The 13,598-nt window shown below is 40.2% G+C and overlaps 1 protein-coding gene across 11 annotated transcripts in view; it reads left to right on the top strand.

Moving 5' to 3' along the window:
- The first annotated feature begins 2,105 nt into the window (after positions 1 to 2,105).
- Positions 2,106 to 13,598, top strand: part of RALGAPA1 (Ral GTPase activating protein catalytic subunit alpha 1) — a 131,784-nt gene continuing 120,291 nt past the window's right edge. For all 11 annotated transcript variants that reach the window (XM_051620629.1, XM_051620628.1, XM_051620627.1 and 8 more), the window contains exons 1-3: positions 2,106 to 2,437; positions 12,757 to 12,867; positions 13,410 to 13,459. In XM_051620629.1, coding sequence (XP_051476589.1) covers positions 2,332 to 2,437; positions 12,757 to 12,867; positions 13,410 to 13,459 — 267 coding nt within the window. In that variant the 5' untranslated portion in view covers positions 2,106 to 2,331. The remainder of the gene's footprint in view (positions 2,438 to 12,756; positions 12,868 to 13,409; positions 13,460 to 13,598) is intronic.

Below are 13,598 nucleotides of genomic sequence, written 5' to 3'. Positions count from 1 at the left end.
ATTGTTTGGATATCATGTATCCCGGATGAACTGTGAGAAGTTAACTGATTGTATGAGTGTGACACAGTTTTTTGAATGTGACTCACTATTTTGAGTGCCCCATGGAGCTCCATAGAGTTAAAAGAAGGGGAAAAACTTCTGCAGCACTTAAATTGTCTACACTGCTCCTTTAAAAGTTGTGAAACTTACTTATGGGGGTCTGCTCACAGATGAACAAAAATACTTGAAAAGTTCTGTCTTTAAAATGGAAATGCAAAGAATTGGGTACAGTAACAGCTGCCTGGAATACAGCAAAACCTAGCCCCTCCCTAACTAATCCTGCTATTTTCTAGCCATGTCCTTCATGCATAATCAAAGGCGTCAAAGTCACATGTTTCAAAGTCAAGCCTTTGCAAGATCAGGGCCCTTGCTGTGCATAGAACATGTCCTTCCTGCTTGGTGTGCTCTGCAGAAGGAGGTTCCTGTAGAAGCCATTATTATCTGGGATAACACCACTCCCTCCTGTCATTTACTATTTTAGTTTTGTATTACTCTGTTTATTATTTTTAAGTTCTGTCTTGAGTTAAAGGCCTAAAAATTATCAGAAAAAAAAATCTGCAAAGAAAGTACATTTTCATAAAGATTGTCAAAATAATGTGTTTAGAATTAATGAAATTTAGAAAACAAAGCAAATAAATCAATGCATTGTCATCAAATACTACTGAGCTAAAATGTAATGTTATGGTAAAATAAATTATTGTAATACTAGCTATTACCTCACACTGCTCATCTCCTGATCTCACTTACCGAGATGGTAGAATATGAGATGTGTTGGGGCAGACCACAAAGGTGGGCAGATGACACTTGACTTCCTGATGCCCTGCTGACTAAATCTCACTGTCCTCATGCTTGTAACATTAACTGTTACTGGTCATGCATTTACACACCCAGGTTATGTTATTTATGTGGCAGGTATGTAAACAAATCTTATGATTTTATAACATGTTCCAAATAGTTACATATTGCTCATATTCCTGAGGGAACTGGATTTCCTCAATGCAAAACTGAGCACCAGGGACTACTTAAAAATGTCAAAGCAAAGAGACACTGGAAATCATGAGTCTTGACTTATACAACAGCAGATGTCTATTGAAAAGTCCAAGAATTCTCTATTTCATACATTTCATTGTTGTAAACCAATGTCAGGCTTTAAGGAGAAACTCTGGGCTTTTTCAACGTGACCAGCTCAGCCCTCAGCAGCAGAGTTAACACTGCACCTTGTACCCTGGCTATTGTTGCGGGCCTCTCTGGTGAGGTTGTGCATGGGACTGGGAGAAATGCGGCCTCTCAAGCCCACTTCTGGCTTTGCTGTAGGAGCACCATGGGCATGACAGCCCTCTAGAAGACACGAGGAGGCCCCGAGACCACCACACTGGATCCAGCCGTGTCTGACGGTGGGTGCGGTCTCGATGCCAGCGCTGCAGCTGAAGCCGTAGGTGGTGAAACTGGGAAGAAACAACTCTGGAGCAGTTGCAGCACTTCGAGGACCAGTGTGGAAAGAGGAACTGCGAGACACATCGTTGCTGGTTGCACAACTGAAGGTTGAGGAAAGGTTTGGAGTCACTGCCTGGGTGAATACAATCACCGCCTGGATCTCCTTATTCCCTACAGCATTCCCCTCTTATTCTGACTACACTTCAGCGTCTCTGTATAGCCAGAAGTAGCTGTATAATGGGGTAACTTTATATTTTACATATAAACGGCTGAAGTACAGTTTCCTGCACCAGTTGCTGCTGCCGAGGTGCTCAGAGGACCCTGCCCCTAACTGTCCCGCTCCGGTGCCTGTGCTCTCCATCTCCCGGGAAGGAGACCCGTCACAGCGCCGGTCAGGCGCGGCTCCCCGCGGGCGCACTGCCGTTCCCAGGCTCGGGAGCGGGTGGGCGGCTGGGCGTACAGCCCGGCCGGGAGGCGGGAAGGACGAGCCCCGTCCCGTCCCGTCCCATCCCCTCCGCCCGCCCGCCGCTCCTCGGAGGTGGGCAGGGGAGCGCCAACGTGACGTCACTGCGCGGTTGCTATGGGGACGCCCGGGGTCGCACCTGACGGCTGTCGTGAAGCAGCGGGAGGAGAAGGAGGGAAGGAGGAAGCGGGAGGCCAGGCCAGGCCCTGCCGGCCCGCCCCGCACCCGCGGGGAGTTGGCTCCGCGCCGCGCCCCTCCACGCCCACTGCATCGGAGCCGGAGGCAGGAGGAGGCGGTGGCGCTGCCGCTGCTGGCTATGTAGGGGCCCCGGTGCGGGCGGATCCGGAGGCCGCTGCCCGCCTCTGGAGCGCGGCGCCGGGGCCGGGCCCGGCGGGATGTTCTCCAAGAAGCCTCACGGGGACGTGCGGAAATCCACGCAGAAGGTGCTGGACACCCGCAAGGACCCGCTCACGCGCCTCAAGCACCTGCGCGTCCTCATCGGTGAGGGGGCTGGGAGGAAGGGATCAGCGGGGGCTGCGGCCGGGGGACCGTGTGGCCGGGGCCCCGAGTGCCGGCGCAGGAAGGACCGGGAGCTTGGAGGGACCGGCGGGGCGGGAGGCGGGCTCGGGGCTCTGCTCCGGCCGGAGACTCCACCCGGCCCGACCTCGCCTCCGCACGGGGGCCGGGGGGAGGGCTCCGTGCCAGGCATCGCGGGGCCGGCGGCGACGGGGCTGGGGCCGTGTGTGTGCCCGCGGCCGCTGGAGCCGGTGGGCGCCGCGGGGGATGCTTCGGCCCGCGTTGTTGTACCGGGGCACGTTCATCTCCACCGCTTTTGAAGGTGGAGTTCATTTGGCAACTGTAGATGGAGGCGGAAAGCTGGTGTGCTTTCCTCTTGAATTATTTTCTAGAGCAGCATAAATGCTGCTAACTCGGTGCACTTGAATAGAAGTGGCTGGTGAGCACTAACGGTGCCCGTGACTCCCTAACCCATTTCCTCTAAACGCTTACAGTAGCAACTTATGTTCGTGTATGTTTTCAAGGTAAGAGGTAGATCAGTAAAGGCTCACTGGAGTACGTGTAGATGAGCTTTAATACAGCTAGTCTGAAAAAACTTGGTTTCCCAGTTGGTCGAGGGGGGAACATGAGCACCTCAGTACTGCCTCAGTTCCTTGTGAACAGTGATTAGAAATTGTGATTAAAAGCAATCATTGCCTAATGCAAAAACAATGGGGGGATAAACCAGAGTTAACCATTTAAAAATATCTGTTAGTTGCGTATGTTTGTAAATATTAAGTCACTGTCATCAAACTGTTATTGAAAAAGGATGTTTGCTATATGTCTTTTGGGCCCTTCAGTTCTGTAAGTGCATGTGTTGCTTTGGACAATTTACCAGCACGTGAGCAGGGCTGGGTCAAGGGCAGCTACATTCCGTATTTAGCACGAGTACCAAATGGATTGTTTTGGCTTCTGCCCACAGTCTGGGGGTATTTGAGTACCTTCGCCTTCAAAGCTGAAAGGAAAACAGTTATTGCTCCCTTTATTCTTTTGGAACAAGTGTTCCTGTATGGCAGTATCTACTACAGCATAACTTATTTTCTGCAACAGGATAATTATTTAGACTTTTGAAGTGGGGAATAGTTGGGTAATTCACCATCCAAGACACTTCAGTAGTCAGATATGTCCCCTTGCCTCACTCAGAAAGTTACCACTCTTCTTAACCAGCTGTACCAAGCCAGTTGTGGTGTGCTTTTTGTTGATTTATATTTAGTTTTAGCTACTTCATCAGTTGAAACTTAAGAGGAAAGACCATTATAAAGAAACTAAGTATCTCTCTGAATTTAGGTTTCCTAGCCAAAGTATGTGATGTATTTCTAGTTTTGAATTAGTCTGCTGAACAGTCTGTGTGACTTTTATCTGATCTGTTGTAGATTTGATACTTCTGTTTCTTGCCTTTTATTGGCAGGACTTTCCTTCAGTTTTGTTAATATTTTTATGTATTCTGTGAGATGCAAACCACGTGCTCTGTGTCAAACAGAAGTTCTTATCTAATCTAGGGTTTCTACTTATTGGCTGCAGGACAGACTAAATCTGCTGGGACATGTTTTCGTGTGATTGCCATTCTACTTTTCCCCCTGCATATACGTGTATATCAGCTGTTGAAGCACAGCTGCCACATACCCTTTCTCCAAGTCTGGAGAATACAGTGTGTGACTGTAAGGAGGGAAAGGGGGAACAGAACTCTTCAGCTGGTCTGTCTTTGATGCAGCTACAACATTTTGTTATTATGCACATATTAGATGCACAAGGTACAAAATCAAGGTCTGTTTTTGGGGCAGAGGGAGTAGGATATTTGTCTATATATTCCTACTCTAGTGCAAGAGAAGTATATAGTAGATTATTTGAAGTCTGTCTTCTGCTATGATCACTCCCTTGACTTATTCCTTAAATTTCTCTGCTCCTTAAACTGGCTTTCAAAGCATAAGCTTCATACCGTTTTTTTCTCCAAGTGTTTCTTTGACTGGTTTGTGGAACCAGATTAAAAAACCAATGTGCCCACATAAGACAGAATGCTGCCTGAGGTGGCTTCACACACAGGCACCATCCTGCAGTGTGAGCAGTGTAGTGCTGCATTTTCCTGTTTATCTTTTTTCTTGTGACAACTCCCCCAGCATAATAAATGGCATGTTTCCATGTGCTCAGGGAAGGCAAGCTAGTTTTTGCCAGCAGACTATCAGAGGGGAGAAGGGAGGAAAATTCAGTTCAGCTCCGTTCAGCGTTTTTATGAATGACAAATGATTTGTCTTGTTTGTTGCTCTTAGCCGCTCCATATTGCAGACTAAAAGGCTATCCAGAAGAGAATTCTCTGTTTCACATCCAGGAGAAGGAGAGAATTGTCTCTTATTCATAAAATCCTTTCAGTAGGCCTGCAAAGTATATTGGACCAGAGTTAAGTGTTTTTGCTGTACTTTTTAGTCTTTGGTTCAACAGTGATAAACTGAAGTGTGGCCTTGGATTCATGGTTAAGACTTGAGGGGAGGAAAGGGAATATGAGTTTGTTTTCCCTCTATTTTATCAAGGCATCCAAAGCAGCAGTTCCGCAGTAAGCTGAAATGGAATAGTCATGAAAAGAGGTGAGTGTTTTTTTGTAATTCAGGAACCAAGGAAAATTCAGCGAAATTTAGGTAACTAATTATGAATTGATTAAATTATTTGTAAAAATAAATAATACAAGAATTCTTGAAACATCTGTAACTATCTGTTTTAAGATATTTGATTCCTTTGAGGTGTATTGGTTTCTTTCTGTAGGGAAGTCTTTATCCCTCCTTTTTTGTTTTTTCTTCCTGCTTAGTGTTGTCTTGCTCACTCTGTTACCTTTTCTCAAACTACTGTTCTCTCTTGTTTCTATATGCTGGAAAGGCTGTGGCAGATTTCTTTACTGTGAGCTACTGCGGTGGTTAGAGTGTATCAACCTTGAATGGGAAGGTGGAGTGGGATTGATTCCCTGGCAGGGCTGTATAGCAGCGACTCAGCCATATCAGGAGCAAGGCCCTGCTGCAAGGAAGGCTGCAGCTGCCGTTGGTGCAGGTGTCATCACTGAGGCTTTTCTGGCAGATGGAAGGTGGAGGCACAGAGTGCATGTTATGGAATTACGTATTGTCTGCAGAACGAGGCCTGTGATTTTCCAGAAAATTACATAATTTTAACAATCCCAAATGAATTAGCAGCTAATTGCAATTTTTAGGATCGTTAAGAGGAAATAACATGGAAATAGCGTTGCATTGTTCTTAGAATCAGTGTTGCATGGTTTAATCAGATTTAACATCAACATAAAATTCTGTGGTTTTAAAATGGTAGGTCATAAAAGTTGTTTCTAGCACTTCTTCAAGCATCAAATCATTCTTGATTTGTCCTTCTGTTAAAACAGTGCTTTGAGAACTCTAAATAATTAAGGCAGCTAGATGTTTGACCCTTTCATACAACATAGCTTAACAATATTGATTTATTCTTTCATTCTAGCTTTGATATCAAATATGTTGCTGATTCCTGTGGAATTTATAGTTTCAGTCAGAATTGGTAAATATTTTTTTTTTTAAAAAAAAGCTAACTCCCCTAATATTTAATGATTTCTGCGTAATCTTACTATGTGTGTGCAAATCAAATTAATATACTTGGGTTTAGATTTACTTTTAGGGCTAAGTTCTTCAGAGATATTTTTAATTATTATTTTTTTTAGAGTAGGAGTTACAGGCCTGTAATCTCTTAATCCATAGTAAAGGGAAAAGGAATGTATTTTTTCCTCATAAATTATTTTATTTGCATTTGATACCTTAAAATTACACTGCTTGCATCTCTATAACCATGGTGAGAATGCTTGTAAAATGTAATACTAAGAGAACACAGTATTTGAAGTGTGGGGTGGTTGTTTATTATTTTGTTATTCTTGATGGTTGGTTAGTGCTCCACATGTCATGTAAGTGATCTCTGGAAGGGAAAAGACAAGCTATACTGGACAGAATGAAACAAACTACATTGGACATCCATTCTGATATATTGTTTAATATACTTAAAGAAAGATTGCCTTTGTCTAAAGGGATTTTAATTTAAGAAATCTATTTCACTGGCAGTCAGCCCTAATGCTTCAGCTGGATGACATTCATTGGTGTTGCAAATCATCAACATCACTCATTACAGTATCACTTGTACACTATAATAAATGAAAAATGGTTTATGGTCGTGCAAGTGAGAGGCAAGTGAGAAGCTACAGCAAAACTAGCCACCTGGAATTTTCTTTGGAGATAACTGTTCCAGAAGTTTCTTCAGATGTGCAAAGGTGTCTTATTTTTGGCAATAGTTGTACTTTTTTTTTTTTCCTTGCCTGGTAATTCTAACTGCAGAGGACATGTCAGCACTGTAATTCATGGATTTGGCTGTGAGTTGAGTGCAGTTTAAAAAAAAAAAAAATCAGGCTTGATGTTCTGTCAGTCTTGACTTAACCCTGAACCGATTTTGTTCTGTTTTGGCCAGCGGGAAGGTTTTAGCTAACGTTACAGTCAACTTGCAGAGAGCAGCAGTGGCCAGTGCTGCTGGCTGGCAAGGGGAAGGGCTGGAGCCAGATCAAAGCCTCAGGCCAGACAAAGAGGCAGCTCTGACCGCTTGGATGCAAAGGAAAGATCTGTGTTGGGGTTAGCTTGTGTCAGGTCGAAATGAAAACAAGTACATTACTATGGAAGTGTTTGAAGTTGCTTAAATAAAAGCTTAAGTTCCGGAAAATCTGTTAGTTTTTGTGGAAGTATTTCTTAAAAGCTTACTAGCATAACTCTTCTGGAGTCTGCAAGCAACCTGAAAGGAGAGCTGTCAGCTGCTTCTGTTGATTCCTGTAGAGCACCAGTGTTGACGTTGTAAGAGTTTGTATGTAGATGATGTTCACTGATGCTGTTAATCAGCTTATTCATGATTTTTTTTTCTTGTATGTTTGTATCTAAAATATATGAGTGATCAGGAGTTCAGAGTTGTCTGATGCAAGGTGGACGTCCATTAAAAGATGTCTTGAATAGTGTTCCCTTTTCAGTACCAAAAATCTCAATAATATTTTCTTTGGCAAAATCACCTTTTTTAAAGAAAAGGATTTTTTGGTAAATAGCTATTGTTGATCTGAAACAGTAAAGGCTAATGCGAAGCCCTTGTTTAATAGATTTCCATTTGTAGCTCACTGTTAGAAATCTTGTGGTTTGTTATCAGGTCTCTTGCTTTGACAGTCTGTTAACTATGCCAGAGCCACCAGTTAGTTCTGGAGGTTTTCCACTTAACCTTTCTAAATTACATTCTTTTCTAGTCGAGGGACTGTCTCTGTGTAACTGAATGTCTATACTGTTTTGCTATAAAGCAGCCATTACATTTTTCAGCTTGGAGAGTTAAGAATGAGTAAGTTCTGTTTGCCATTTTGCTTGTGTATTAATGCTTAGATACCTCTTGCTTTCTAATGGCACCAGTTTGTTATGAGAATTGGTACTCAACACTTCAGTCTATAGCAGGCCTCCACTTTACAGAAATAGAACTAGAAGTCTGGCTCTCTTCCAGGTAATTGTTTGCTGCAGTTGTCAGTGGTATTTTATTTTTGGGTAGGGGTGAGCAAAAGTGAGTTAAAAGCCAGTAAGTCTCAAAATAAGACAGGATAATGTTTTTGTTATACTACGTACTGTAACAATTGTATGTGTAAACATAGTATTAAATTTTGAATTGCTTAAAATGTAATGTAAAATTAACCAAAACATTATCTGTAATGATGTAGACTTTTTTTTTTTTTTTTTTAAATGCTGTAGTAAATAGCAATGTTGTGTGTGAACAGATGAATGCTAATGTTTTCTTCAGGCAACTTAATTTATATCCAAGATCTGTGTAGGGGTTTTAGTTTTAAGTTCAATATTTTGATTGCTTACCCTTAAAGTTCTGTCCTGTGTAGAAAGTACACGCTTACCTGGTTTATAATATTTCGATTTCATGTAGCAGGCAGTCATCTAAGTGGTATAGTTGCATTTCCCTTGCTAACTTAACTCATTTATAAATATGTAGTAGATGTTGAGAATTAGTTTATAATAATTTAGAAGGTAATATGTAGAAAACAAAATAAACACAGAAGGAAAGTTGTCTGTGTTACAAGTTAAAGCCTAGTGAGATACTCTTCCCACAGAGTATAGGGGTGTATATGTGCAAACTTGTAAGCTTTGCAGAATCTGGCTTAGGCGATCCCTAACCAGTTTAAATATACAGTAGAAATCTATGCTGTTTTTTTCTGGTTCATGTTTTACATCTGACAAAGTAATTTGTTAAGCTCTCTGAGGTGGTACTCTTGCATTGTAATTCTAAGTATGGTATGCTATTCAAGGTGTAATGGGCTTCCTCTAAGGTGTAATATAAGTGTTAGATTTTTATTGAAAAACTTCTGTGGATGCAAATTCTTGCTGGTTAAGAAGGGATGTGCTGATAAGTGAACCATAAAAAAAGCACTGGAGCAAATGAGTTTGCTCTCAGGCAGAATTCTGTGGCAGAACTGATTTTCCACAAGAAAATTGTGGCTTAGAATTTTCCTTAAAATTGATCACTGTGAGCACTTACATTTTGAATATCTTACCAAGATACTTGGGGGGGAGGGGAAAGAAAGTAACCTTTCAAGAAGTTTTAAACAATTAACTTTCAAAAAGAGTTGATTTCTTGATAATAGATGGTAATAAGTTCCTAAGAAAATAATTAGCCAAAATAATTGAAAATATAAGGAAGTAAGTTCCTAAAAATATGATCACATGCAAGCACACAAGTTGGTAGGAGATGTGGAGGATTTTTTTGTTTTGATTGCTTGCCTTTTTTTTTTTTTTTTTTTTTTTTTAATTTAGTCCTGTTTTGCTTACAGCTCCAATCTGTAAGGTAGGGAATAAAACTTCAAACTTCCAGTGGGTTTAATGGCAATACAATTCTGGTTATTCTGGTACTTGAATACTCTTGCTCTTGTAGTTACAGTCATACAAATAGTTTTGATGATTAGTCTTCCATTTTTAGTTTGGTTCTCTGTTTCATGTATCAAAATAGAACAGAAATCTGTAAGCTTAATACAACTTTCAAAACTTAAACATGAAAAGACCATTTACCTTCTTAATGCTAAACCTAGAAAATAACTAAAGCTACTTTTAGAGAAGTTTTATGGGAGGAAGAAAAGGACAGAGAAGTTGTATGGTGTCCCATTGTGCTAAAATGCAACTTTCTCCTTAAAAAGAAACCCAAAAAGCACCACTAAACATGCAGAGTTAATGCAGAGATCAGATTTGTACCAAATTTTGAGTTACAGAAAGTTATTATACAAAATCAGCAATCAAAGATCCATGTTTGTAGTTCTAGTGAAGCATGAAGAGAACTTAGTTTTCTTGACAATCAGCTTCCCTAAATTATGCTGCAAATCTGGATTTCGGTGTACTGAAACTATGCTTTGTACAGTAAAGGCTTTAGTTTTTATGTTATTGGAATACAGTAATGTCCCATTTTCTCCTTTCCCATTCTGAGAAAATTTTCTAACTGTATTTTATAGTGCCAGATGTATTTCTGAGTCCTCCCCTCCTCCCAGTCTGGACATAAGTACCAAGAACACAAGGAACACATTAGTTTGTGTTAGTTACATCAGTCTGTGGTAGGATACAAATACAAAGTTCTTTTGTTAAAAAAAAAATAAATATATGCACTCTAAGTTAGGGAGGAAAGCCTGTTTTTGTGTAATCCCACTTCATGTAAAAACAGGGCTATGTGTTTCTTTTTAAAAAGGAGGAGAAGATTAAGTAGCCAAAGCAGACAACTTCTTGTAAATTCTTAGATCAAAGCTATGTGAAAAGAACATACAGATGCTCCTTGTAGTGGAAATTATTTTTGCCTCTGAATGCAGCATTCATGATACTTTGGTAGACCATAGAGAACATACAGTGTTGGAGAAAATGATTTAAGATGAGAGAATTGAAGAGCTGGATCTTTTAATTCATCACAAGGATAGAGGTGAACTGAATGTTTTAGAGACATTTGCATTAGGAGAAAAAAATAATCATATCCTTAATTAATGAAGAAAGCAAATGACAACAATGTATCTCTTTGGAAGCTTTAATGTTAAAATAATCAAGGAGAGCTGTGTTCTCTCCATGTATGTATCAGTCTTGTGGATTTGGTTCAGTATACATGTAGCTGTGAAATGGAACAATGTATGCAGGTGACCAGATGAGATGATTTACAGATGAAACTTCTAAGGTTTACATTATTGCATTATATTATTATTGCAGTTATAAAAATGCAGCATTCCTGTGTGTCGATTGGCAGAGACCCCATTTAACTACTTCTGATCCTTTTAGTGTTTGGGATTAGAGTTTTTTGTGCCTTTGCATTAAGTGAACAGTTCTACTGCTTTCTATGTGCAGTTCCCATACAGCAGTAAAATATATGGACTAAAATATTACCACCCTCCTTTCTTCCAGAAGTCTCAATAATTTCTTTCTTTTTCCCGTTAATCTTCCTATCTCATACCCTTTTGATCTGCTTCCTGCGCTCTTTTCTTGTCCATAGTCTCTAGAACTCACTTAGGGTTCTGCCCTGTGGGTGGAAGTGGTTGCAGTGGTTGTGCTTATGCTCTACTTATAGCTCTGTTTCTGGCCTACTTGCACTGACTGCCTGAAAATCATGGTCTAGTTTGTTTACAGTGAAATTGGTTTGGTGGGGGCTTTTTTGTCCTTACATTAATATTTCAGACTCTAAACTAGCATTTCTGCTGTTGATCTGCAAGTGGTGTAGCAGTTCTGCAAAACCAGAGGTTTGGTGGTTCTGTAGATGGTCACGCACATGCTTGCCACTCTGCACTACTAAATTCATTGCTAGCTAAGCTGCCTTGCTTCAAGAATTGATCTGAGCTGTTAATATAGTACTGTCTTCTCTGAGAGTGCTCCTGGCACCACTGCACTGATTATGCAAGAGGTTGGCAGAATGCTGTGGTGCTGCAAAAACTGAACATGTATTGGAAACTTCTGTAGTAAGATTTATGATAAAATGGAGCTGACAGTCCTCTAGAGCTACGTAATAAAATAGAATGTCATACTTCTGGGACATCCTTTCCATTGATTGTTTCTGTGCTTTATACTGTACCAGTTTTATATCCAGTCATGTGCAATTGTAAAGATTGATGTCATTCTGAAAAGGGTTAAAAATTATGATCCTGTAAAGAATTAGAAGGGGACTTACAGAAGATATATCTACAGTGAAATATTATGTCACAGTGTATAGATACAGTGAAGGGAACAAAGGTTTTGTTTGCCTTATCTTTCTTCATGTTTTTGGGTTTGTTTCTTTTGATTCACATCAGTGTTCTGAAAGGGGAGAGTTTTGACTTTTAAAGTTACTGTCTCAGTCTTCCTCTGTGCTTCCATACTATTGTTCTGTCCACCTAGTTTCTCTAGTCTTAGGTATTTAAATAACAGGATAGGGAGTGTCTTTTAGTGCAGCATGTACTAAGGCTTGAAATAATTCATTAAAAAGATCAATTTTAAATCATCATCTGTTTCTTTAACTGAGCATTTGCACAAAACCATCCATGGGGTTGCAGGAAGAGCATGTGGAAACCTTGCTGAGGTACACGAGAAATCACATCCCTCTATACTCCCAATGATGTTTCCACCTCAGGGTATCCCTGATGTCCCAGCTTATGATTTCTTGAGACCACACAGTCAAAGGAGTGTAGGGGACTGGGCCAGATTGGAAAGGAAAGGGCACGTTGGAGGTTTAAGAGAGCAAGGAGGCAGCAGTGAGACTCCAGTGCTGCTGTTTACTTCCTCACAACCTGTTTCTCTACAGAGCAGAGGTGACACCCATGTATCATCTTTCTATCACTTATTTAAACAAGTTTAGTTGTGTCTTTTTACTACAGCTAGGGACAGTGGTGGTCTTTCTGTTGTAGAGTTTAGGCAGGGTCATTTGCTTTATTCCTATTAAATTAACAATTAAAACAACCTTCATCTGTACAGCGCTAGTCCTGGTGGAATTCTGACATGTGACTGAGGTTTGCAGGCATTACTGTCATGCAAACAATAAGCGTGCAAGAAAATGCTGCTTCCCATTTTAAAATTCACTAGGCACTAACAGCATGCCTTATCAAATTTCATTATTTTCAGTTTCAAAGAATAAAAACTTCAAAAATTTCCAAACCAATATAATTTTTCTTTTAAATACTTTCATTTTTTACTACTGGTATGCAGTGTTTGACTGAATATTTGAAAGATATAAAAAGAGTGTTCTGTTCTGTTTTTCAGAGAATGCAGAGTCCATTGATCTCAAGCAGTTTTTTGACCTACATTTCTCACATATATATTATGTGTTCTTTGAAAACTTTGTGACTATTGAAGTAGGTCTTAAGCAAAAAGGTAAGTATTTCAATTAGAACACTTCTTATCTTGATGCTTCTGTTTTTGTTATAAAGCAGGGTGGTGGTGTAAGTAGTAAAGCAATGTGTCTGAGGTCACAAATAGCAACATTAGCTGTGCAGAAACACTTGTAAGCACTAACTTTGCAAATAAAGGCACAGCAATAAGAGGTGCATGCAGTGGAGGTGAGCAAGGAGTGTTTATTCTCTGATGACTAATTTTTGCCTGTTTGGAAAATGAGGATTCTTAAGGTGGTACTCTTCTTGTGTTCTACAAAAATATTCTAAGTTTTTAACAAGATACTGTGTACCTTAATCTCAGCCATCTCTGTTGATGGCATAATAGAAAGTCATACAAACTTGAACTACTATAAACCATAACTTTGAAATGTACCTTTTTAATTTGCAGAATTAATGCAAAATTGTCATTGTAGAAATGCATGTTTTCATGCATTTCTTTGTTGTGGAATGCTTTGTCAGCATTCCATATATTTTGTTTTGATAATAAAAATGTATCTTCTCTTTATTTTTAACTGCATCTAGGTCACAAGTCTCAGAGAGAAGAATTAGATTCTATTCTTTTTATTTTTGAGGTAAGATACCTTGAATGTTTCTGTATTAGTTTTTTGCTTGGAATTAAGCCCTATTAAATAATAACAGTACAGCTATTCTGTGGTTGCCTGGAAAGATGCTTTACATTTAAGTAGATTCCTTTTTTCTTTTCATTAAAGT

This window comes from Apus apus, chromosome 5 (genome assembly GCF_020740795.1).
Source record: "Apus apus isolate bApuApu2 chromosome 5, bApuApu2.pri.cur, whole genome shotgun sequence".
In the NCBI taxonomy this organism is placed as follows: domain Eukaryota; kingdom Metazoa; phylum Chordata; class Aves; order Apodiformes; family Apodidae; genus Apus; species Apus apus.
This window is presented reverse-complemented; position numbering and strand designations above follow the sequence as displayed.